The sequence below is a fragment of the Pelophylax lessonae genome (assembly GCF_965119305.1).
Source record: "Pelophylax lessonae genome assembly, chromosome: 10".
NCBI classification, from domain to species: domain Eukaryota; kingdom Metazoa; phylum Chordata; class Amphibia; order Anura; family Ranidae; genus Pelophylax; species Pelophylax lessonae.
Genome location: NC_138777.1, coordinates 75,057,338 through 75,080,075, shown reverse-complemented (window position 1 = coordinate 75,080,075; position 22,738 = coordinate 75,057,338). Strand labels below are relative to the sequence as shown.

The 22,738-nt window shown below is 42.3% G+C and overlaps 1 protein-coding gene across 1 annotated transcript; it reads right to left on the bottom strand.

The window, feature by feature from the left end:
• Positions 1-3,805: 3,805 nt before the first annotated feature.
• PTS (6-pyruvoyltetrahydropterin synthase) lies at positions 3,806-21,657 on the bottom strand. The gene is made up of 6 exons (XM_082269840.1): positions 21,568-21,657; positions 17,543-17,622; positions 12,135-12,157; positions 7,273-7,329; positions 5,218-5,288; positions 3,806-4,026 (listed from the first exon to the last, which is right to left on the bottom strand). Exons 1-6 carry the CDS (start codon positions 21,651-21,653, stop codon positions 3,903-3,905), a joined length of 441 nt encoding a protein of 146 aa, XP_082125966.1. The 5' UTR covers positions 21,654-21,657; the 3' UTR covers positions 3,806-3,902.
• Between the last annotated feature and the right edge of the window lie 1,081 nt (positions 21,658-22,738).

Sequence of the window (22,738 nt, the reverse complement as noted above, 5' to 3'; positions counted from 1 at the left end):
AAATACCGCACTTCAAAACACCTTCTTTTTGCTCGAGGAGGAAGAAGAGGCTGAGGACAAGGGAGGCGGGGAGAAGGAAGGGGACGAGGAAGAAAACGAGGACAAAAAGAGGACAAGGAAGAGGAGGGAAAAAAAATACAAGGGGGAGAAAGAGGAAGAGAATGAAGAGGCAGAGATAATAGGAGGACAAAATGGAAGTGGACGAGGAAAATGAGGACGACAAAAAGAAGGATGAAAAAGCAGAGGACAAGGAAAAGCACAGTGATGAACACACATATCGGAGGCGACATCAGGCAGGGGCGTGTGTTCCACGGTGGTCCAGGGACATAAAGCAGCCATGTTGCCCCCACGCTCTCCCCTCCTTCTGCAGCTACTGTTGGCTTAGCTCTGTGGAGGTTTTTTTTCTAGGAGCCAGGAGTGAGGAAGAGGAATACGAGGGGAAGGAGGAGGAAGGGGTAGAGGGCGAGGAAAAAAGTGGAAGAGGATAAAAAGGAAGGGGAGAAGGAAGAGGGCAAGGAGGAAAACAGAGGATGAAGACGTGAAAGCGAACAGTTCCTCCGTAACCACCGGTACGTATGCCGTGTGGAACACACGGACTGGAAGTAACATTAGGCGGGGGCATGCTGCCCCAAGCCTGGCGTCACTTTCAGTACGTGCGTTCCACAGTGGGTCTGGAAATAAAGCAGCTCTCTTGCCCCCCACTCTACCCCCCTACTTCTGCAACTGCTGGTTGGCTTAGCTCTGTGAAGGTTTTTGATATCAGTCAGGAGCCAGAAATACCATATAGATGTGCCTGCTAGATTATTTTGCTCTAGAGGACAAAGAGGGGGGATGTGGGATGAGGACAAAGAGGGGGGGGGGGGGATGAAGAACTACTGTGGAACACATCTACAACATGTGGAATGCACATACTGGAAGGGATATCAGGCAGGGGTGCTCTGCTCCAAGCCTGACGTCACTTCCGGTACATGCATTCCAAGATGGTTTCACAAGTAAAGCAGCCATCTTGCCCCCACGCTCTCCCCTCCTTCTGCAGCTGCTGGTTTACTTTGCTCTGTGGAGGTTTTGATTGAAGCCAGGAGTGAGGAATACCATTTTGATGTGCCTGTTTTATTGAGGAAGGAACTTAAGAACCACTGTGGAACGCACATACTGGAAGTGGTGCCAGGGAGGAGGCGCTCAGCCCCCTGCCTGACATCACTTTCGGAACCTGCAGTGAAAAAAAAAAAAAAGTCAATAATTTTTCAACCAATCCAAATTCGAATTGTTCTGAAAATTTGGAATTCATTAGACAGTAACGAAACTAAAGTTCCGAAACAAAGTCAATGAAACAAAATTAGGAACATAACCCATTTATCTGGAACTAAACAAATTTTTCAGTTCTGCACATGTCTAAAAAAAGGGCGAGAACGAGGAGGGTGAGAATGAGGACGTGGTTCCAGTAAAAATATGCCCCCTCCTGTCCAGGTTTTGGGACCCTGCGAAGAAGGAACACAATTCACCCATCACCTTCCCACGATCAAAGTCTACAGAAGCAATGGAAAAATCTCAAGATAGACAAAGAAAAAAAAAAGAAAAAACTAATGTTTAGCATATTCAGAAGGGGTTAGAACATCTCATATTCCACTGAAGACAACACCCCTCATTCCTAGTATGGCTGGCACAGAAGCAGAAGTGACGGAGCCTCCCCAACAGAGTCACATACAGAAAATTAGGCCGGACAGCAAATTTTTAAACTTGGCCTCATGCTTTCAGAAAAATTAGTTAACTGATGTTAGGCTTTTAATGTGTCAAGTTTTTAGAGCATATATAATAGACTAGTTACAAAAAAGGCCATTTAATGTTAAAAATATATTTTATTTGGCATCATATCTAAAATACTGAACAAAGGCAATGTTCTACAAATCTGAGGATGTAAACAATGTATCAACAGTTACCGGAATTGGGTTCTTTATATGGCTAGGTTCACACTTCTAGCATGTAAATCGCACCTGTTCCTGCACCCATATCCACCTGTAGCCAAAACGTGCTGCTTTTTTGCAGGCATACAGGGCTGCTATTCATTCTTAACACCCCATACATCTGAAAATGCAGCACGTTTTTGATTGCTGGAAATTGCATGGTGCAAAAGCATCAGGTCATTTCTCTGCAGTTACATTTTAAAAAGCAGCAACCTTTTTCCTGCATGAAAAGCAGGCACAGCAGTTCATTAAAATGAACGGGCTGTTGTGTCTCGCCAACGCGGCTCACACAGCCACTTCGGTGTGAACCTAGCCTAAATAATTTCTAGGGTCTTGGTTTATTTTTAATTTTTATGACAGCTTAGGCAGTGAAATTAGAGACAAAAACAAAACAAATGCAACAAATTTGATTCCAATAGTCATGTTATCACAGAATCCGATCCTAAAGCATATCCTAAGAAGACCTCGGAATAAGATTTATGTACAAAGGGGTCTAAAGTAAACATAGTGTCCCCCATAGCAACACGCTTTTCCCTGGCATAAAAGAGGCTGTTTTGTCATGTTCAACACATATTTATATCAGGTTGCAATGTGTGCATCAAATCCTTTTGCAAACTCAGCCATTAACTTGTAAGAGTAGCATCATCATTTTGCATAGCCTGTGCAAAGAACAGAGCTGTGGGAGGGGCCCAGAAGACCATCTCACTACAGACCATCTGCAGAAAACTGCATGAAGGGGTGGATATGAAAATTATTTGCTCTGCACAAGGAAAGAGAAATTCCTGCACAGAGACAAAGTGCAACAGCTTCATGCTGAATCAGTGATGCTACTACTTAGGAAAAACATTTCCTCCATCTGCCTCTTATTGGTGTGTCAATTAGGCGAGAGGAAGATCTTTACAACATGACACATAGGCAATGTCGGACATCTCGTATGTGCCAGGGAGAACGTTTCCCCTACAATAGCCCTCTGTCATAGTGAAAGATTGCAGGGAGACTGACATGTACAAAAAGGTTTTATACAGGTCTTAAGGTGAACTCCATCTGCGATCTTTAATGCATACTTCTATTGGTTGGTACAATGCATGTATAGCATACCTAAGGGGGGCGCTGGGGAAGCTATATTATTCAGTACTACTACAGAGGATAGCTACGACCGTCTGGGTCCTGTGCCATTCTCTTGAACAAGCTGGTGATCATGGAGGTAACTGTTCATCCTTTCCACCTTGCTCAAAAGGAAAAGGTTTTATGAAAGGTGGCAGCCGCTGTGGTCAGAGGGCAGCCACTTGGCACACGGCCTGAAAGATTACAGCGATCACTGTATTAGCACTGACTGCTACAGTGATTTCCAGCTTCCTTTTAGGTATGACATGCATACTTACATAGGATCAAGCTGGGCCAATGTAAATATGCAATACAGATCATTCCTGGAGATCAGAATTCATGCAAAGAATGACCCAACAATTTTGTACACCTCTGTTTCCTTGCAGATTAGGGAAAGGATTACAGTAACTATTGAGCCCAATGCCAGTTACACACATTGATCGTCTTTTTTTTTTTTTTTTTTTTTTCATAATTTTGATTAGTACATCTACACCTAAATTAAAATGGTCTGCACGTGCAGCAAAGGGGACTATTTTATGTATATTAGCACATGTATTCTGCATGTCAAGTACATAAATAAAAAAGGGGAGACCAGTAAGAGCTGCCTCTACACACCGAGTAAAAGCTGTCATATTACAAAGGCAAGCCTAGTTTACTAGTTACTCAGCCAAAGTCATTTTTTCCAGCATTTGGTGGAATTTTCAGAAAGGGTCAGTATAGAATTAAGACATTTGTTAACATGCAGGTAGGACTGAAAGGTAGTGAAGATTTCTTGATGAATGGTGCAGGACAGTCTTCTGGTCCCAATGCTTGTGGCTATAAATCTGAGAGTTGTCCTCATTCCCCTCTATAGGTAGCAGTGTTGTTGTCGGTCTCATGTACGCGTACCTCATGCAGCAGTCCTGGTGGAAGTCTCTTCTGAAGGCCATCCCAAATGAATACAGTCAGATTTTCCACTGAACTGCAGAAAAAGGTATCCTAATATTATTAAAACTATCATAATATTGCAAGTTCAACCACATGCTACATGTATTGCAACAGTTATTTCATTTAGTTTTTCTGGTCAGTGATAAGGGAAGAGCTTAATAGCCCCCCCATTGTCAGAACCTGGATTTGAACCCAGGACTTCTGCTTTGTCTGATAGTAACTCTTCTTGCTGTGGCATCGGAGATGTTGGACTGCTCACTTCTGATCTGACGATCTTGCCTTGTACTTTGTTTTTTGTGAACCTTTAACTCCGCTTCTCCCATGAACTTCCTGATTTAAGGCATGTCTCTGCACTTCCCGTTTGCCAGATTATTGTGCTCTCCAGCCAATACTCGTTACGGATCTCAACTACGCTTCTGCTTGATCCCAACCTGTGACCACTGGTTACTGACCTTTGGCTTGTTTGCCAACTAGGCTTTGGCTTATCCCTACGTGCTACTGGATCCTGGTTTACTCACCTCCTGGTGGGGCGATCCCAAGGACTGCAACCTGGTACTAACGTGTAGCAAAATCCATCTCCACCATCAGTACTAACACTAGTTTGTTCTTAGATCCCCACACCTCGGATGAGCCCCCATGTATACATCTTGATGGTTGGTGGGGGCCTCTACTGCTATAGCTACTGGACTCAAATCCAGAATGAGAAACCCCTGTTCCATATTAAAGTAACCTGTGTTTTGTTTAACATGTTACAAACATCTCACATTTACTGCCTTTATTAAAAGTTTGCACACTGTAAATTTTCTTTCCTGAAATCAAACAACTATTCAGGGGGAAGAAAAAAAAAAAAAAAACAGACACACACAAAAATGCATTGAAGGAAACCAGTGTGTTGCCCATTTATGGCAAAGAAAAAGGTTTGCTTTAACCTCCTTGTCCACAGCATACACTTACCAGTTAGCACTGGGGGATGAAAGCAATAACCAGTATTTCCAGACATGGAGGACCACATAGCTCACTCCAGGTGACTGTGTGGAGCAGATTAGCCCCATCTCACAGGCCAGTCCATAGCCTGTTTAAAGCAGTATTAAACCCAAAAGAAAATATATTGCAGCTTTTTCAGATCAGAAGGAGACCACCTAGCTCTCGAAAGTATAGTTTTTTTTTTTTTTTATCATGAATGACCAGATCAATCCCGATAAGCTGTATTTAAACTCCAACTCACCTGACAGTATTCTTAAAGTAGGGTACATCAAGATCCAAATTTTTATGATCCATTGGAACCATAATAACCTCCTACAAAAGAATAAGTGCAATTAATGAGACAAAAAAATTATATACATTTTTTTTTTTTTTTTTTATTATATATATTAGCCTTATAGAGTGTTAAGCCCCGTTCACACTGGGGCGATCCGACTTGGGGGGGCGACCTCCGAGGTCGCGGTGCGAGCAGCGCGCCGCGACCTCGGAGCGGCCGGCACGGACTTCATAACATTGAAGTCTATGAAGGTCGCTCCGGGTCGCCCCAAAGAAGCTCCAGACCCTTTTTCTAAGTCGGAGCGACTTGTGTCGCTCCTATTAGAACGGGTCCGCAGCTTCCCTATGGAAGGCGACCTACGGCGACCTGTGAGGCGACCAGGTCGCCTCACAGGTCGCCTTAGTGTGAACGGGGGCTTAAAAGACTTATTTATTAAAACAAGACCAGTACAGGGTACCATAATACATCACGTCAATGCTTCCCTTCCTTTCAGCAAAGGGGTACCTCGAGATAAGTAAGACTTAAGCCTCGTACAAACGTACCGATCGTCGGCCGAACGATCGGCCGTCTTTTGTCCAGGGCTGTCGTGTCTGTTAAAAACTGCAAAAGACTGCACACGAATTTTGTCGGCCAACAATAGCCGACTGCAGAAGTGATGTCATGTGATGGTTAACTTACCTTGTCTTTTTTCTTTTCTGAGCATGCCCAGTCTTGCAAATCTGCTGTCTGTCGGCCGAAATCTGTACTGGCGAACAATCGGCCGTTCTGGTGTTGCCCAACAAAAATTTTAATGCTTGCACGACAGATTCTGTTCGGCCGAAAATGCGCTGTCGGCAGCATCATACTAACACGCCTACAATCGGCCGTCAGCCGAATATTTACGGCCGACAATCGGTACGTGTGTACGGGGCATAACTTTAAGTGACTTGATAAAAACAAATGTTTTGAGCAATATCTATTATTAGCGAGACTTTGGGTTCTTGGCAATTAGATACTTGATATGACACAGCAGAATTTTCTAACTTGGTCGAAATATCTCTGCAGGCAAACCTGCTCCAAATCATTACTTTTCTAGAAATGAAGAGTCAGACACACTGTACATATTGCGAACATTGTTGCCAAGCAGTAAGGCACCATACTGCAGTTTGCAAGTTTGTGGTTTAGGAACAAAATATGTGCACCAACACGTTACATTAAGGCTACATTTGCATGGGAGTTTTGCCGTGGTGCGAATGGTAGCGGCAGAAATCTATTTTTTTTGGTCGGTTTTTGACAGGCATGATCAACGCAGGTAATCGATGGCTGTGTGAACAGTGACGAATAGCTGCAGGAACTGACGAGCTGTCATTGAAGTTTATGGACTCGGTGACCACAGCTAGCCTCTCACATCTATCCAAAACTGCAGCAGGAATCAGATTCCTACATGCTGTCCCATTCACACTGTGCGACAATAGATCTATATGAATGGCAATACAATACTTGCGCATTACAGTGTGTGTTGGGGTAATGCATGTTAAAGCTAGATTGCGGCAGATCAACTCCCCCACCCCACACACACACACACACACACACACACACACACACACACGAATGCAGACCTGTGTATTATTAATACCTCCAATTCCTTTTTCATGCAAAATCCTGAATTTCCCCTAGTAATCTCTTGCAGCTCCCTGTACAGCAGGGCTCAGATTTAACATGGAGAAGCAGCACAGTCAACTTTATTGCAGTGCTCGTGTTAACAGGGGACATGCTGATGGAAGGAGAGAGCGGAATGAGAATTGAGCTCACAAGCCTGCTTCTTTCACTGTCCAGTCATAGGTTTTTTTTTTGGGGGGGGGGGGGGGGGGTTGCACAGTTTAGGTAATAGGGTGATTGACATAGAAACAGAAAAAAAAAAAATGTGTCTTTTCAGCCTAAAGTAGGAGGAGGGGTATGAAAAAATTCTTTACAGATTTAGCAGAACAGAACATCTTTTTAACATATACATTTCCACTAATATCCTTATGGCAGACTGATTACCTCTATATCCTTTTTCAGGTCTGTTAGGTTCATCACCATTCCAGTTACAGGGTCTATCTAAGAAAAAAATAAAATAAAAATATATCAGAATAATAAGAGTGTATTTTATCAGAATAATAAGAGTGTATTTATAGGCTGTACAAGTAGTTAGAATGTGTTCGGAGAAAAAAAAAGAAAAGAAAAAAAAAAAAAAACCTGCATCAGTGACAACTTAAAGCAGAACTCCTTGTGGCAAATGTAATGCAAGGCAAGAAAATTCAATAACCACCCTTGTGAAGGAGTTTAATGCAATAGTGGCACCATAAGGCTCGGTTCACACTTGTGCGATGGCGGAACCAACGCAATTCCAGTGCGGGTTCCTTCATTGCTTCTCACTCGTAGGCAGTTTACAATGCTCTCTGCAAACTTCTGTGGGCGTTAATGTAAAACTTATGACATCACCAAATTAGTACGCAGTAGGAACTGTGAAATGGTATAGGAATTGGATCGCATGGGTGTGACCCATGCAATCCGATTCCAGTGCAAACTAAAAAAGGTCCATACAGTTTGTATGACTGAATTTGTATCGCACAGATCACATGTAATGTGCACAGCAATGCCGTATGCATCGCAGTAGTGTGAACCCAGCCTTATACTTGTATGTGTTCTTGGATGTCTCTTTTTAAAATGATACAGCAGTATTAAACCCAAAATGGAATATATAGTGGCTAACTTATCATTAGATGTGGTAGCTAGCTATAGCGCTTGCTATAGGTGAACTATTGCTGGGTAATTGCTTAGCCCGTACAAATGGTTACAAATGAATTAAATGACCCGTGACGTAGACTGCGTGCGTTCCACCTTATGCGTGTTTCGTCAATGAAGACGTCAAACGCATTGACGAAACGCGCGTAAGGTGGAACGCACGCCGTCTACGTCACGGGAGCCTGAGTGGAACGCAAGCCGGTATTCACCGCTCTCCACTCACGGGTTCCATTTTTAGCTGGCGGTTTTTACTTTATATGTCCTGTGTATTTTACCCAAGCTTATTAAAAACTTTTTAATGGTAATACACTATCTGGAGCATTTTATTCTTTGTACCCTGACCGGACCCCGTGGAAGGAGGACATCCAGGAGAGGGCAATCCGGAGCCCTGGGGCACCACAAGGCCCAGCGGTACCTACTCTGGTCCAGGCGGCCAAACAAGGGCTTTTAGGTCTTAATACCATAAGGTATACAAGACCCACATCATCTGGTGAGTTTGTTATCCTATTATTCCTCACAGTGACAACAAGTACCAGCATTGGATCATTGGAGGAGCCAACACAGAGCACCTGCACTTTATATCCACTCTGCACTGAAGATCAATTTGCATATTTGCACCCAAGTCACTCATGAACTGCTATTTATGAACTATTTTGAATCAATTTTTTGATTGAATCACTACAAAGACTGCACCTTCCATCACCTTGACCCTTTTTTGATATATTGATTGTATTTATATTGAACTGCAATTATTTATTTTAGATTTGCTTATTATTACTGTGGCACATTACTCTAAATAGCATCTCAAGGTTATTGCTATTTATTATCCATGGTGTTGATCATTTTGATTATATATCTCATCACTTATATTTTGACACTAGCACTCAGCACTTTACCAAGGGTAATGCACCATATATGATTTAAAGCCTACCAACCACTTAATTCATTTGTAACCATTTGTACTGGCTAAGCAATTACCCACCAATAGTTCACCTACAGCAAGCACTATAGCTGGCCCCATTTATTGTGGCTATACTCTTTTCATTCTCTACCTTTCCTATAGCAGCTGCAGTCCTTTATATAAAAATATTCCTTTATCCTATTATTCATTTAAAAATCAAATCTTATCATAGAGCATACCTAGACGCGAGGGATATAAAATTCCAAGTATATTTAATTCAGATGTGGTAGCTGCATTAGTTTCTTTTTTCAGGCCTTCCCCCCCCCCCCCCCCTCGGTTTTTACCTGGGGATCTGGCCAGTAACACACCTCCTGGAAGGGGCACAGGGCGCATAGCAGACAGCAGCATTGTCATTGCACACTAAAATATGCTAACAAATGAAGCCAAACTCCAGCTCACACTAACCCACATTTCATGATCAAGGTTTTACAAGAATAAATAAAAACTGATCATTGTAAGCACCCCTGTCAGTGGTAAATGGCTTATCTCACTACATTTGCAAGAGAGCGTGTTCTTTTTAAAAATAGAATAGTCTGCTTTTGGTATTAATTTTGCTTTAACATTTTGATTCCTATATTGGGGGAACTGTAGACAAAGGGGATATTGTGCCCATAAATAATATATTCTATAGGCACCAACAACACAGAACCCCATGGCAACCAGAACAAAAACTGGATATTTCTCACTGAACATGGTAGACTGCTTTTACAGTAATGACACCATAGGACTATTACACGAGCAAACTTCTACCATAGTTCAGATGTTACTGCCCTGGCTTCTACATGGTCTACAAGGAACAAAAAGACAAATGCATAGAACTGGACCTGGCAGTTGTAGGAGGGCTATGAACATAAATTTGTAAATGTGTGCCAGGTCTTAGAACCTTTTCAAAACATTTTGTCCTGTAATTTAATTCCCATTATTATATGCACAGGTATATTAGATAGCACTTTACAGGGTTCATGTATCCATGTGCATCCAATGGTCTCAACATCTAATGTCCTGACCACACACACCAACTGTTTTTGTGTTGTTACAGGAAACCTGAACATCCAGAGAGAATCTGGGTACCTGAAAAGACAAACTCCATGAAGAAAGTGTTCTTGGAAGGTCCACAAGGATCCTAGGACTAGGTGCTACCTCTCAGTTAATGCAGTGAAATCTCAATAGGGATTACTGGTCTACCTGTCACTGCTTTCATAAGTGGACAATGGAACCATCAAGTAGTCTGTGGTCACCCAGCAAATGTTAGCACACATTGCAATTTCCCTGCATGGAAACTCGTGCATTCACCTTATGAACAGATTTTTGGGCTTTTAAGTTTAGGAATTTGCTAACCACTTTACCACTGGAGGATTTTGCTGTCTTACGTCCAGGCCAATTTTTGCGATTCGGCACTGTGCGACTTTAACTGACAATTGCGTGGTCATGCAAAGCTGTACCCAAACGAAATTTACGTCCTTTTTTTCCCACAAACAGAGCTTTCTTTTGGTGGTATTTGATCACCTCTGCGCTTTTTATTTTTTGCGATATTAATAAAAAAAAATTCGAAAATTTTGAAAAAATAACAATATTTTTCTACTTTGACAGTTAAAAAATATCCAATATATTCAATTTTGTCATATATATAGGCCAAAATGTATTTAGCTACATGTCTTTGACAAAAAAAAAAATTGACAATGAGCGTATTTTTAACCACTTTAAGACCGGAAGATTTTACCCCCTTCCTGACCAGGCCATATTTTGCGATTCAGCACTGCGTTACTTTAATGGACAATTGCGCGGTCGTGCGATGCTGTATGTCCTTTTTTTCCCCACAAATAGAGCTTTCTTTTGGTGGTATTTGATCACCTGTGCAATTTTTACTTTTTGCCCTATATAAAAAAAAAAAAAAAAAAAAAAAAAAAAGCGACAGTTTTGAAAAAAACAACAGTATTTTTAAAAAAATTTTTATATGAAATTCCCCCCCCCCCCAAAAAAATGTAAAAAAATCTAATTTTTTTAACTTTTTTTGCCAATTTGTTTTCTGCTACATATTTTTGGTAAAAATCGCAATAAGCATATTTTGATTGGTTTGCGCAAAAGTTATCGCAGCTACTAACTACGGGAAATTTATGTCATTTTTATTGTTTTTTTTTTTTAACTAGTAATGGCGGCGATCTGCGATTTTTTTTGCGGGACTGCGACAGACAGATCGGACCCTTGATTGACATTGACACTTTTGGGGTTACCAGTGACATTACTACAGTAATCAGTGCTATAAATATGCACTGTTACTGTAAAAATGACACTGGCAGGGAAGGGGTTAATTTTTATTGGTGATCAAGGGGTTAATGAATGCCTGGTGCTTACTGACGTGTGTGGGGGGAGGGGACTGTGTGACATAGGGACAGATCGGATGTTCAGCTATGCTGAATCCTGCAATCTGACCCTGCCTGTCACTTAGATCCGCCCGCTTTGTTTACACAAGACGGCAGATCTCCACACTCGATCCCCGACGATCAGGGAAGAGCGGCGGTGATCACCGCCGCTCCTCCCCTGGCCCGACTCCCGCTGTAACTGAATACAGCGGGAGCGCGCCGCCCACAAGGGGAGGAGTCCAGCGACGTAGGTCTACATCGCTGGACGGAATCGAACCACTTTGCCGCAGTAGCACCAATGTGAGCAGTCGGCAAGTGGTTAAAGTATGAAGAAGAAGAAAAAAAAAAAAAAAAAAAAAAAGTTTTGCCTAGGGTAAGGAAGGGTTATAATGGCCATCTGTGCCATTGTAGAGACTTCCCTTCACTTCCTGTCCCATAGCCAAACAGAAAGTGAGATGAAATCCCTACAAATGAATTCCTTAGGGACCCCAGGTCACCAGAACTATTTTCCCCTCTGGATGATTTCCCGTCTATTACTTTTCTGGGGACAACCCAAGATTTGGGATATTCTTTTACTTTCAATGATAAATGGTAAACAGGACAAATAGAGAGGGTGAATCTAGTTTTGCCTTTAGGCCCCTTTGCTTCTTGATGGTTATACAGGAACTGGGTTTATTAGGGTCAATAATAAACTATAAAATAGGGGTTCTAAAAAGGTAAAATTAGCTTTATTTTTTCATCATGTATTGCATACTTCCACTAACAGGCTTTAGAACATTTACATATTGAACACCTACCTCAGCCCGGACTGTGACAATCACTAGGAAGAACAAAAACACATTTTGGTTAGTTGCACAATTCATGTAGTTCTATTGCTTGCAGATGCTAGTTTAATAGGTTCCAGAGGTTATTTAAATGCATTCAGAATAAATAAAAAAAAAAAAAAAAAAAAAACTCATCAAGGTTTTGTAAACCCTGTTTCCACCTAGAGTTACAGTGCCTTGCGAAAGTATTCAGCCCCCTTGAACTTTTCGACCTTTTGCCACATTTCAGGCTTCAAACATAAAGATATAAAACTGTAATTTTTTTTGAAGAATCAACAACAAGTGGGACACAATCATGAAGTGGAACGAAATTTATTGGATATTTCAAACTTAAACAAATAAAAAACTGAAAAATTGGGCGTGCAAAATTTTCAGTGCAGCAAACTCTCTCCAGAAGTTCAGTGAGGATCTCTGAATGATCCAATGTTGACCTAAATGACTAATGATGATAAATAGAATCCACCTGTGTGTAATCAAGTCTCCGTATAAATGCACCTGCACTGTGATAGTCTCAGAGGTCTGTTTAAAGCGCAGAGAGCATCGTGAAGAACAAGGAACACACCAGGCAGGTCCGAGATACTGTTGTGGAGAAGTTTAAAGCCGGATTTGGATACAAAAAGATTTCCCAAGCTTTAAACATCCCAAGGAGCACTGTGCAAGCGATAATATTGAAATGGATGGAGTATCAGACCACTGCAAATCTACGAAGACCTGGCCGTCCCTCTAAACTTTCAGCTCATACAAGGAGAAGACTGATCAGAGATGCAGCCCATGATCACTCTGGATGAACTGCAGAGATCTTCAGCTGAGGTGGGAGACTCTGTCCATAGGACAACAATCAGTCGTATACTGCACAAATCTGGCCTTTATGGAAGAGTGGCAAGAAGAAAGCCATTTCTTAAAGATATCCATAAAAAGTGTTGTTTAAAGTTTGCCACAAGCCACCTGGGAGACACACCAAACATGTGGAAGAAGGTGCTCTGGTCAGATGAAACCAAAATCAAACTTTTTGGCAACAATGCAAAACGTTATGTTTGGCGTAAAAGCAACACAGCTCATCACCCTGAACACACCATCCCCACTGTCAAACATGGTGGTGTCAGCATTATGGTTTGGGCCTGCTTTTCTTCAGCAGGGACAGGGAAGATGGTTAAAATTGATGGGAAGATGGATGGAGCCAAATACAGGACCATTCTGGAAGAAAACCTGATGGAGTCTGCAAAAGACCTGAGACTGGGACGGAGATTTGTCTTCCAACAAGACAATGATCCAAAACATAAAGCAAAATCTACAATGGAATGGTTCACAAATAAACATATCCAGGTGTTAGAATGGCCAAGTCAAAGTCCAGAACTGAATTCCAATGTGGAAAAAACTGAAAACTGCTGTTCACAAATGCTCTCCATCCAACCTCACTGAGCTCGAGCTGTTTTGCAAGGAGGAATGGGCAAAAATTTCAGTCTCTCGATGTAAAAAACTGATAGAGACATATCCCAAGCAACTTACAGCTGTAATCGCAGCAAAAGGTGGCGCTACAAAGTATTAACTTAAGGGGGCTGAATAATTTTGCACGCCCAATTTTTCAGTTTTTTAAATTTTTAAAAAAGTTTGAAATATCCAATAAATTTTGTTCCACTTCATGATTGTGTTCTACTTGTTGTTGATTCTTCAAAAAAATTACAGTTTTATTTCTTTATGTTTGAAGCCTGAAATGTGGCAAAAGGTCGAAAAGTATAAGGGGGACGAATACTTTCGAAAGGCACTGTAATTCTATAGCAGTTTATTCTTCTAAATCAAAGTATTCCTTCCATCTTTCATAATGTGTAGTTCTGCTCTTTGCTTTGCTGTGTAAAGTAGGGTTTAGGCCCCTTCCACATGAGCAGTCTGAGCGGGTCTGCCTGTCTGTTTTTCAACCAGATCCGATTGGACCCTCCATTCTCCTGTATGGAGCAGCGGATATAAACAAACTTGTGTCCGTTTACACCCGCATACCTCCAATCAGATCCAGCAAACACAAATGGAAGGGCAATCCAATCCGATCTGGCCAGATGGAGGGGAATGGGGGGCAGTCAGGTGTAAACAGACAGCTGGTCCATTTACATCCCAACTGCCCACAGAGCAGGGCAGCCTGTGTCAGTGTCCACTCTGCATAAGCGGGGCAGACATTGACCTGTCATTGCAAGCAACCCTGTTAGTGTTAAATGGTTTGTCACAGACACTTTTGCTGGACAGTTCAGTCAGGTAAAGAAAGCTGAAAAACAGACTGACTGGATCAACAAGTTAAAATGATAGGAAGAAAAAAGAAAAAAACCCTGCAAAGAAAAAACAAGTTCAACCACCACATCTAAGGACAGATAAGCTGCAATGTTGCATTTTTTTGGGTTTAGATACACTTTTAGGCCCAGCTTAGGTTTAAAAATATGCAGGATTATATAAACGGTTATCCTGTCCTCTAAGCCAGCAGCCCTAAATCTACATGTCTTTAGTGACAGGTTTGGAATCCTTTACAAAGGGGATATGCTGAGATCAACTGATGTTTCAGTTTAAATCAGCTTAACCGGTTGCCGACCGCCGCAAGTACATATACTGCAGTGGTCAGTCCCGGCCAGGCAAAGTGACGTACCGGTACGTCACTAGCCTGGGAGCCAATAGCGCCCGCCTCGGCTCGTTCACGGACACCTCCGTGCGTGTGACCGGCGGATCCGATGTCCGCCGGTCACTCGCGATCATCCGCAGTGAAGGGAGAAAGGCAGGTGGCTAGTATAAACAAAGCCGCCTGTCATTCTTCCCTGTGTAAAAGCAGAGATCTAACGGTCCTGCTATGTAGGACCGTTGATCTCTGCTTTTACACACACAGCCACATCCAATCACAGTAAGAAGCACGCCCCTAGGGACACACATATTCACTGCATCTCTAATAAAGTTAACCCCTTCCCTGCCAGTGTCATTTTTACAGTAACAGTGCATATGTATAGCACTGATTACTGTAGTAATGTCACTGGTACCCCCAAAAGTGTCAAAAATGTCAGTCAAGGGTCCGATCTGTCCACCGCAATGTCGCAGTCCCACAAAAAATTGCATATCGCCAACAAAAACGACAAAAATCTTTCCCTTAGTAAACGCAATAACTTTTGCGCAAACCAATCAAAATACGCTTATTGCGATTTTTTTTTACCAAACATAGGTAGCAGAAAACAAATTGGCCAAAAATTTAAAAAAAAATTTGATTTTTACATTTTTTTTGGGAATTTCATATAAAAAAAATGTGAAAAATATTGTTATTTTTGCAAAATTGTCGCTCTTTTTTTTATTATAGCGCATGATGATGGAAAAAGGAAAAAAAAAAAAAAAAAAAAAAACCGCACAGGTGATCAAATACCACCAAAAGAAAGCTCTGTTTGTGGGAAAAAAAGGACGTCAAATAAGTTTAGGTACAGCGTCGTACGACCGCGGCAAATGGCTGTTAAAGTCACGCAGTGCCGAATCGCAAAATACCCCCTGGTCAGAAAGGGGGTAAAATCTTCCGGGGCTTAAGTGGTTAAAGGGTTACTTCACTTTTACCAAAAAACTGCACTCACTCCTGTGATTCAAATTACTTTATCTCCTGTGATGTGGAGATGAACAGTAAAGCCCCGTACACACGTACCGATCGTCGGCGAACGATCGGCCGTCTTCTGTCCAGGGCTGTCAGTGTCTGTTGAAAAGTGCAAAAGACTGCACAAGAATTTTGTCTGCCGACTACAGCCGACTGCAGAAGTGATGTCATGTGATGGTTAACTTTCCCTGTGTTTTTCCTTTTCTGAGCATGCCCAGTCTTGCAAATCTGCGGTCTGTCGGCCGAATCTGTACTGACTGGCGAACAATCGGCCGCTCTGGTGTCGGCATACAAAAATTTTAATGCTTGCATGACAGATTCTTTTCGGCCGAAAGTGCGCTGTCGGCTGTTGGAAGCATCATACTAACAAGCCTACAATCGGCAGATCGGTCGTCGGCCGAAGCTTTTCGGCCGACGATCGGTACGTGTGTACGGGGCTTTAGAGCTAGTAGTCACCTAACAACGTCCTAGCAACAAGGTAGAACAAAATAATGCAACCTCTGGGGAGTTTTAGTTAGGCTTAATGCAATGGCCCATACCTATAGGAAGAGCATTATGCAACTTTTCTCAGAGGAGCACAGTTTACTTTTATTAACAGACGCCCTTTACCTGCACAGGCAGTTTTTTGGTAAAGGTGAACAATGGCTTTAGAGTGGAACTAAACTCATAGGTTTAACCGTTTACCAAAACAGTTACATTCAAGGCATGCTGTGAGTAATGGTTGCTTGTCTTCTCAACTGAACGGTTAAGCCATTAAACGCAAACTGGTGTGATAACTGATCACATGTGCAGCAACAACACCCTATGGAAACTGCAGAACAAACAGAGGGCAAGGAGGATAGGAAGAGTTTTGTTCCACTTTAATACGTTCCGTGTGTATTAACCACTTCCATATCTCTGAATGTCATATGGCGTCCTGGGCTTTTAGTGGACATATCTGAATGATGCCTGCAGCCATCAGATATTTTTTTTCTGCCAGCAATTTCCTGCACATTAAAGACAATTATAGCGGCTGATCAGCCGCTTGATTGTTTTTTTAACAGACGGCGGTGGGGAAGTTCCTCCAGCTCGCCCGTGCAATTGATGATCCAGAGAAGAAATCCACTGGCAGCAGAGGTTTGCTATGGAGCTGACCGAGCACCAGATGGTCCCCAGTCATCTCTATGACTCGGAGACCAGGCACAGCATGATGATGTCACATTTGGCCCTGGCAGTTGCAAACACTGCCGTGTGTTCAGCTGGAGAGCCTTAGATCTTTTTTTTTTTTTTGATCTCAGGCTTTCCAGCCTAGAGGAGAGATGTGGGGTCTTATAGAACCCACATCTCTCCATAAAGAGGACCGGACATGCCCGATTCCTATTACAAGGGATGTTTACATTCCTTGTAATAGGAATAAAAGGGTTTACATTTTAATTTTTTTGAAGGCAAAGTATATATATATATATTTTTTTCCTTTAAGGAGAGAAATGCTGGAATTTGCCTGGTACGGAAGCGGGTAAAAAAAAACTAAAGGTGTAGCTGCACATGGAGATCATTGGTGGAAGGAAAATAGGAAAGCATCTTATTGGGTGATGCCCTATGTATTGATGTTTCAGGATAGCCAGGGCTGGGAATAGATTTCTAGCGAACAGTCGGGTGGAAATCTCATGATTCCTAGATCAGACTCGCTGCCCTTGTATATGACAACAGAAGGCCCAGAGTCTGCGGCCCCTACACAGCTTTCTGGGTGGATGTACAATGTAAAGTATACCAATAGTCAATAAAAGGTTATTTTGTGGTCTCTGACCTTTGTAGTTATGGCCGTGTCCATTTGGGTTGTTGCACTTTCCAAAAATCTTCTTGTTCTCCTCATCACTCAAAGAATTACTGCAACACAGCATGAAAAACAGAACAGTAGTGAACAAGGCAGACTTGATAAGGTTTCATGTTGGATAAGCAGACGCATGGTAATTTCTCAGGACACAGCCATTTCCTCCCTACATACTCACGTTTTTGCAAAACTAAAGCTGCAGTTACTTACCTCCTCTCCAAGGTCCCACGTCTGAGAGGTTCCTCACCAGCACCAGGATCTTCTCCCAGTCTTTGGTTGTCTTACTGGCTGATGCAGGAGGATATAATTCCCTTTCAGGAGTTAAGCCTCGTACACACGTACCGATCGTCGGCCGAACGATCGGCCGTCTTTTGTCCAGGGCTGTCGTGTCTGTTGAAAACTGCAAAAGACTGCACACGAATTTTGTCGGCCAACAACAGCCAACTGCAGAAGTGATGTCATGTGATGGTTAACTTTCCTTGTCTTTTTTCTTTTCTGAGCATGCCCAGTCTTGCAAATCTGCGGTCTGTCGGCCGAAATCTGTACTGACTGGCGAACAATCGGCCGTTCTGGTGTTGGCCAACAAAAATTTTAATGCTTGCACGACAGATTCTGTTTGGCCGAAAATGCGCTGTCGGCAGCATCATACTAACAAGCCTACAATCGGCCGATCGGTCGTCGGCCAAATATTTACGGACGACATTCGGTACGTGTGTACGGGGCTTTAGTCCTCAAGGTACACTGGTATGGTGTCAGAAATGTAATGTACATTATAGAAAGGACTGAGCAGGCAGGTAGGTTTGTTTTACTGCAAAAGAGGATTAAAAAAAACAAAACAAAAAACCCCAAAAGATACATTACTATATAGTACTGTGATCTAAAACACATGTGATAATACACCACCTTTCCCACTTATTATGAATGCATTTCTCAACAAAAACAATCAAAACTGTAAATAAAGTCTCCCAGTGTCCTCAATTTAGTCAATTCACCACCAATAATCGTGCAATAATCCAATCTGTTCAACCGCCACCATCAGATGAGCCCTCACCTGAAGGATCAGACCTAACATGTGGTCAAAATACACTTGTGGCCTATACAGGACAAATAGCCACCCGGACTCCCTGAATAAAGCAGAACGTTATAAGCCCTTATTTTATTACATGGTACTTCTCCTTTTAGATGCCTACTTAGTGCCACAGTGTTGATGGGGAAACCGCTCCTGCAGCACTATTGTGTTCTGCTGTTGGAAAGTCTTCCCTGCTGGCAGAACACAAATGATAAGTGTAAGATGGTACTTCCTCTTTTAACCACTTGCCTACCGGGCACTTTCACCCCCTTCCTGCCCAGGCCAATATTCAGCTTTCAGCGCTCTCACGCTTTGAATGACAATTGCGCGGTCATGCTACACTGTACCCATATGACATTTTTTTCACACAAATATAGCTTTCTTTTGGTGGTATTTAATCACCTCTGGGTTTTTTATTTCTTACAAAAAAAAAAGAAAAAAAGACAGAAAATTTTGAAAAAAAAAAAGTTTCTTATTTTCTGCAAGTAAATTTTGAAAATAAATACATTTTTCTCCTTCACTGATGTGCGCTGATGAGGCGGCACTGATGGGCACTGATGAGGTGGCACTGATGAGGAGGTACTAATATGCCGCACTGCTGGGCACTGAGAGGCGGCACCTCTGGGTTTTTTATTTCTTACAAAAAAAAAAAAAGAAAAAAGACAGAAAATTTTGATGAGGCGGCACTGATAGGCTGCACTGATGGGCACTGATGAGGTGGCACTTATGGGCACTGATGAGGTGGCACTGATGAGGAGGTACCAATATGCCGCACTGATAGGCGGCACTGATGAGCACTGATAGGTGGCACTGATGAGCACTGAGAGACGGCACTGACGGGCGGCACTGATGGGCACTGAGAGGCGGCACTGATGGGCACTGACATCAGTGCCCACACTCAGTGCCCATAGTGCTGCTAGTCAGTGCCCATCAGTGCCTAGATGAGCAGGCACTGATGGGCACTGACTGGCAGCACTATGGGCACTGATTGTGGGCACTGATGGCGGGCACTTATTGTATTTTATTTACCTCTTTTGTAATCAGGGCACTGGTGATCAGTGCCCTGATTACATTTCTCTGTGTCCCCAAACGGCTGATCGGCTCTGCTCCTTCCTCACACGCAGTCTCTGTGTGAGGAAGGAGAGCTGGCGATGAGAGATGATCTCATATGTTTACATATGAGATCATCTCTCATTGCATGGCCCGATCATGTGGTAAATGGCCGCTGTGATTGGCCATTTACCACGATCTGTGATTGGCTGTGCCGACACAGATTTTCCCCGATGCGTGCTTGCGGGAGCGCGTGGGGAGCCTGTTACTGGGAGGCCGTATAAAGACGGCCTCCCGGAAAATAGAGCCCGCGCTGTAGCCGTCTTTTGGCTATATCGCGGGCGGCAAGAAGTTAAGATGCCTTCACCTTTGCTCCATCATATGCAAAAGGAAACTTAAAATAGTGCTTTACCGTTTAAAAGAGACGAAATTTCCCAAACACTTCTATATATTACATAATATAGTATGTAATAAAGTAAATAATAATAAAGTCTCCTGCGACGTGACGTTCGCAGGGGGGTGGAACCGGCGGCAAATTCAAATGTAAAACACACCAAACACACTGATACCATTCATAATAAAATAAATTCACATTACATTGCCCCCAGTGCCCTTTCCTGCAGTTTTACTGTACTTTTATGTGTACATATATATATATATACACACACACACACATACATATATATATATATATATATATATATACACACACACACACACACACACACATACATATATATATATATATACACACACACACACATACATATATATATATATATATATATATACACACACACACACACACACATACATATATATATATATATACACACACACACACACACACACATACATATATATATATATATATACACACATATATATATATATATATATATATATACACACACACATATATATATATATATATATATATATATATATATATATATATATATATATATATATATATATATATATATATATATATATATATATATATATATACACACACACACACACACACACACACACACATACATATATATATATATACACACACACACACACATACATATATATATATATATATATATATATATATATATATATACACACACACACACACACACACACACACACACACACACACACACATATATATATATATATATATATATATATATATATATATATATATATATATAAATAAATAAATAAAAGTAAACCTAAAAGAAAATCCCACATTTTGAGCTGTCCCCAAAACAGGAACAAAGGGGAAATCTTACAACGGGGACACTAGTTCTGATAGAAACCAAAGACCTAGATAGCATAATAAAATCATGGCAGGGGTGATAACCCTCCCTTACTCTATCCAAAATGAGAAAAACAAATACATTCACCTATAGTGCTACTTAAAAATAATAAATCAGGGAGAATACGCCCCTCTTATGACAGAAACCCTAAGGAGAGAAGAGATGCTGAGAAGACACCGGGCCCAGCCAGAATAGTGGATGGATCCTTAAGGAAAGCTGCGGATGGCCCAACACCCAGAGACCAATGATGTCATCAATGAGAGAGCTGACACTTGTTGCATAAATATAACTAAACCAACCAGGGATGGATCAGACATTACATACAGAGATCTATTGGGGGAAATATAGGAATAGATCAGACATTACACACAGAGATCTATGGGGGGAATTATAGGAATAGATCAGACATTACACACAGAGATCTATGGGGGGAATTAGATCTATGGGGGTGGGGGATCTCAGGGATGGATCAGACATTACACACAGAGATCTAAGGAGGGATCGCAGGGATGGATCAGACACTGTTGATGTAAACAGATGAATGGGGGGAGCTCAGTAGTTACCAGTGCAGCCGGTGAGAAGCGCTGAATGAAGCAGAACGGGAGATCTCTATGATCCGGGGTCTCGCTGTCATGTCTCCGTTGTTCATGGTGTGATGATCAGATGGGAACTCTCACTTCCCCCTCCTCTGTCCCCTCTGATGTAGGTCAGCAACCAGCCGGACAGACACACCTCTGTCCTGTGATTGGCTCACCTCAGGCCCCTGTAATGACAGGGTAACGCCCCCACACTGAGTGTCAGACAGCTTATTGTAATATCCTTCTCTGTACACAGCAATGACTTCCATAGACACTGCACCCTGATCACTGGCTGTGCTCTCTATATCTCATGATATTATTATTTCGTTTGGCCACAGGGCCTCATTCACACTTCATGTAGCGGGATCACACTTCCGTTGGCTTTTGTGTGTGCGATTTTAGCGCGTGTCACACATAGGGCAGCCCATTCACTGCAATAGGCTGCCCACTGCGCAACAAACACACACACACACACACACACACAAGCGCCATCAATGCCTTTTCGGGCTTGAAGGATCTCGTTTTATTAGTGCGCTTTTCATAACATACTTTCCACAAAGCTTCTCTGACTTTTGGCTAAGAATAAGTGTAGTATCTTCTTATCAGTGATCCAGCGGGGGGCGCTGTGCTATCACCTGACCTGACCATATGCCAACCTGCTGGAGAGATGGGGGCTTGGAAGGTTAGTACCGGCTGGAACCAGGGGAGGACTGGGCCCCCCCCCCCCGAGCCGCTCTGATGCTCCATAAAAAGGCTGCACTGCTTCTGCCACAAATATGCCTAAAGGATTTCTGGTGATGAGAAGTAAAAAGTCCCCACTGCTGACCTACTGAGTGTGGGATAAAGACAAGGACAGAGCGCAGCCCATTGTTGTGTTCCTCAAACCATTCTTGAACTATTTTTGCAATGTGGCAGGGCACATTACCCTGCTGAAAGAAGCCACTGCCTTCAGGGAATGTCGTTTCCATGAAGGGGTGTACTTGGTCAGCAACAATGTTTAGGTGGGTGGTACATGTCAAAGTAATATCTACATGAATGGCAGGACCCATGGTTTCCCATCAGAAGATTGCCCAAAGCATCACACTGCCTCCACTAGCTTGCTTTCTTCCCATAGTGCATCCTGGTGTCATCTCTTACCCAGGTAAGTGATGCCCAC

Excerpts from the sequence above, each read along its gene's own strand:
- PTS (XM_082269840.1), bottom strand. The coding sequence starts at position 21,653 with ATGAACAACGGAGACATGACAGCGAGACCCCGGATCATAGAGATCTCC. Across the intron at positions 5,289-7,272 it reads ACCTGAAAAAGGATATAGAG|GAGGTTATTATGGTTCCAAT; the intron begins GTAATCAGTCTG and ends ATTCTTTTGTAG. Across the intron at positions 4,027-5,217 it reads TACTTTAAGAATACTGTCAG|TTCAGTGGAAAATCTGACTG; the intron begins GTGAGTTGGAGT and ends CTTTTTCTGCAG.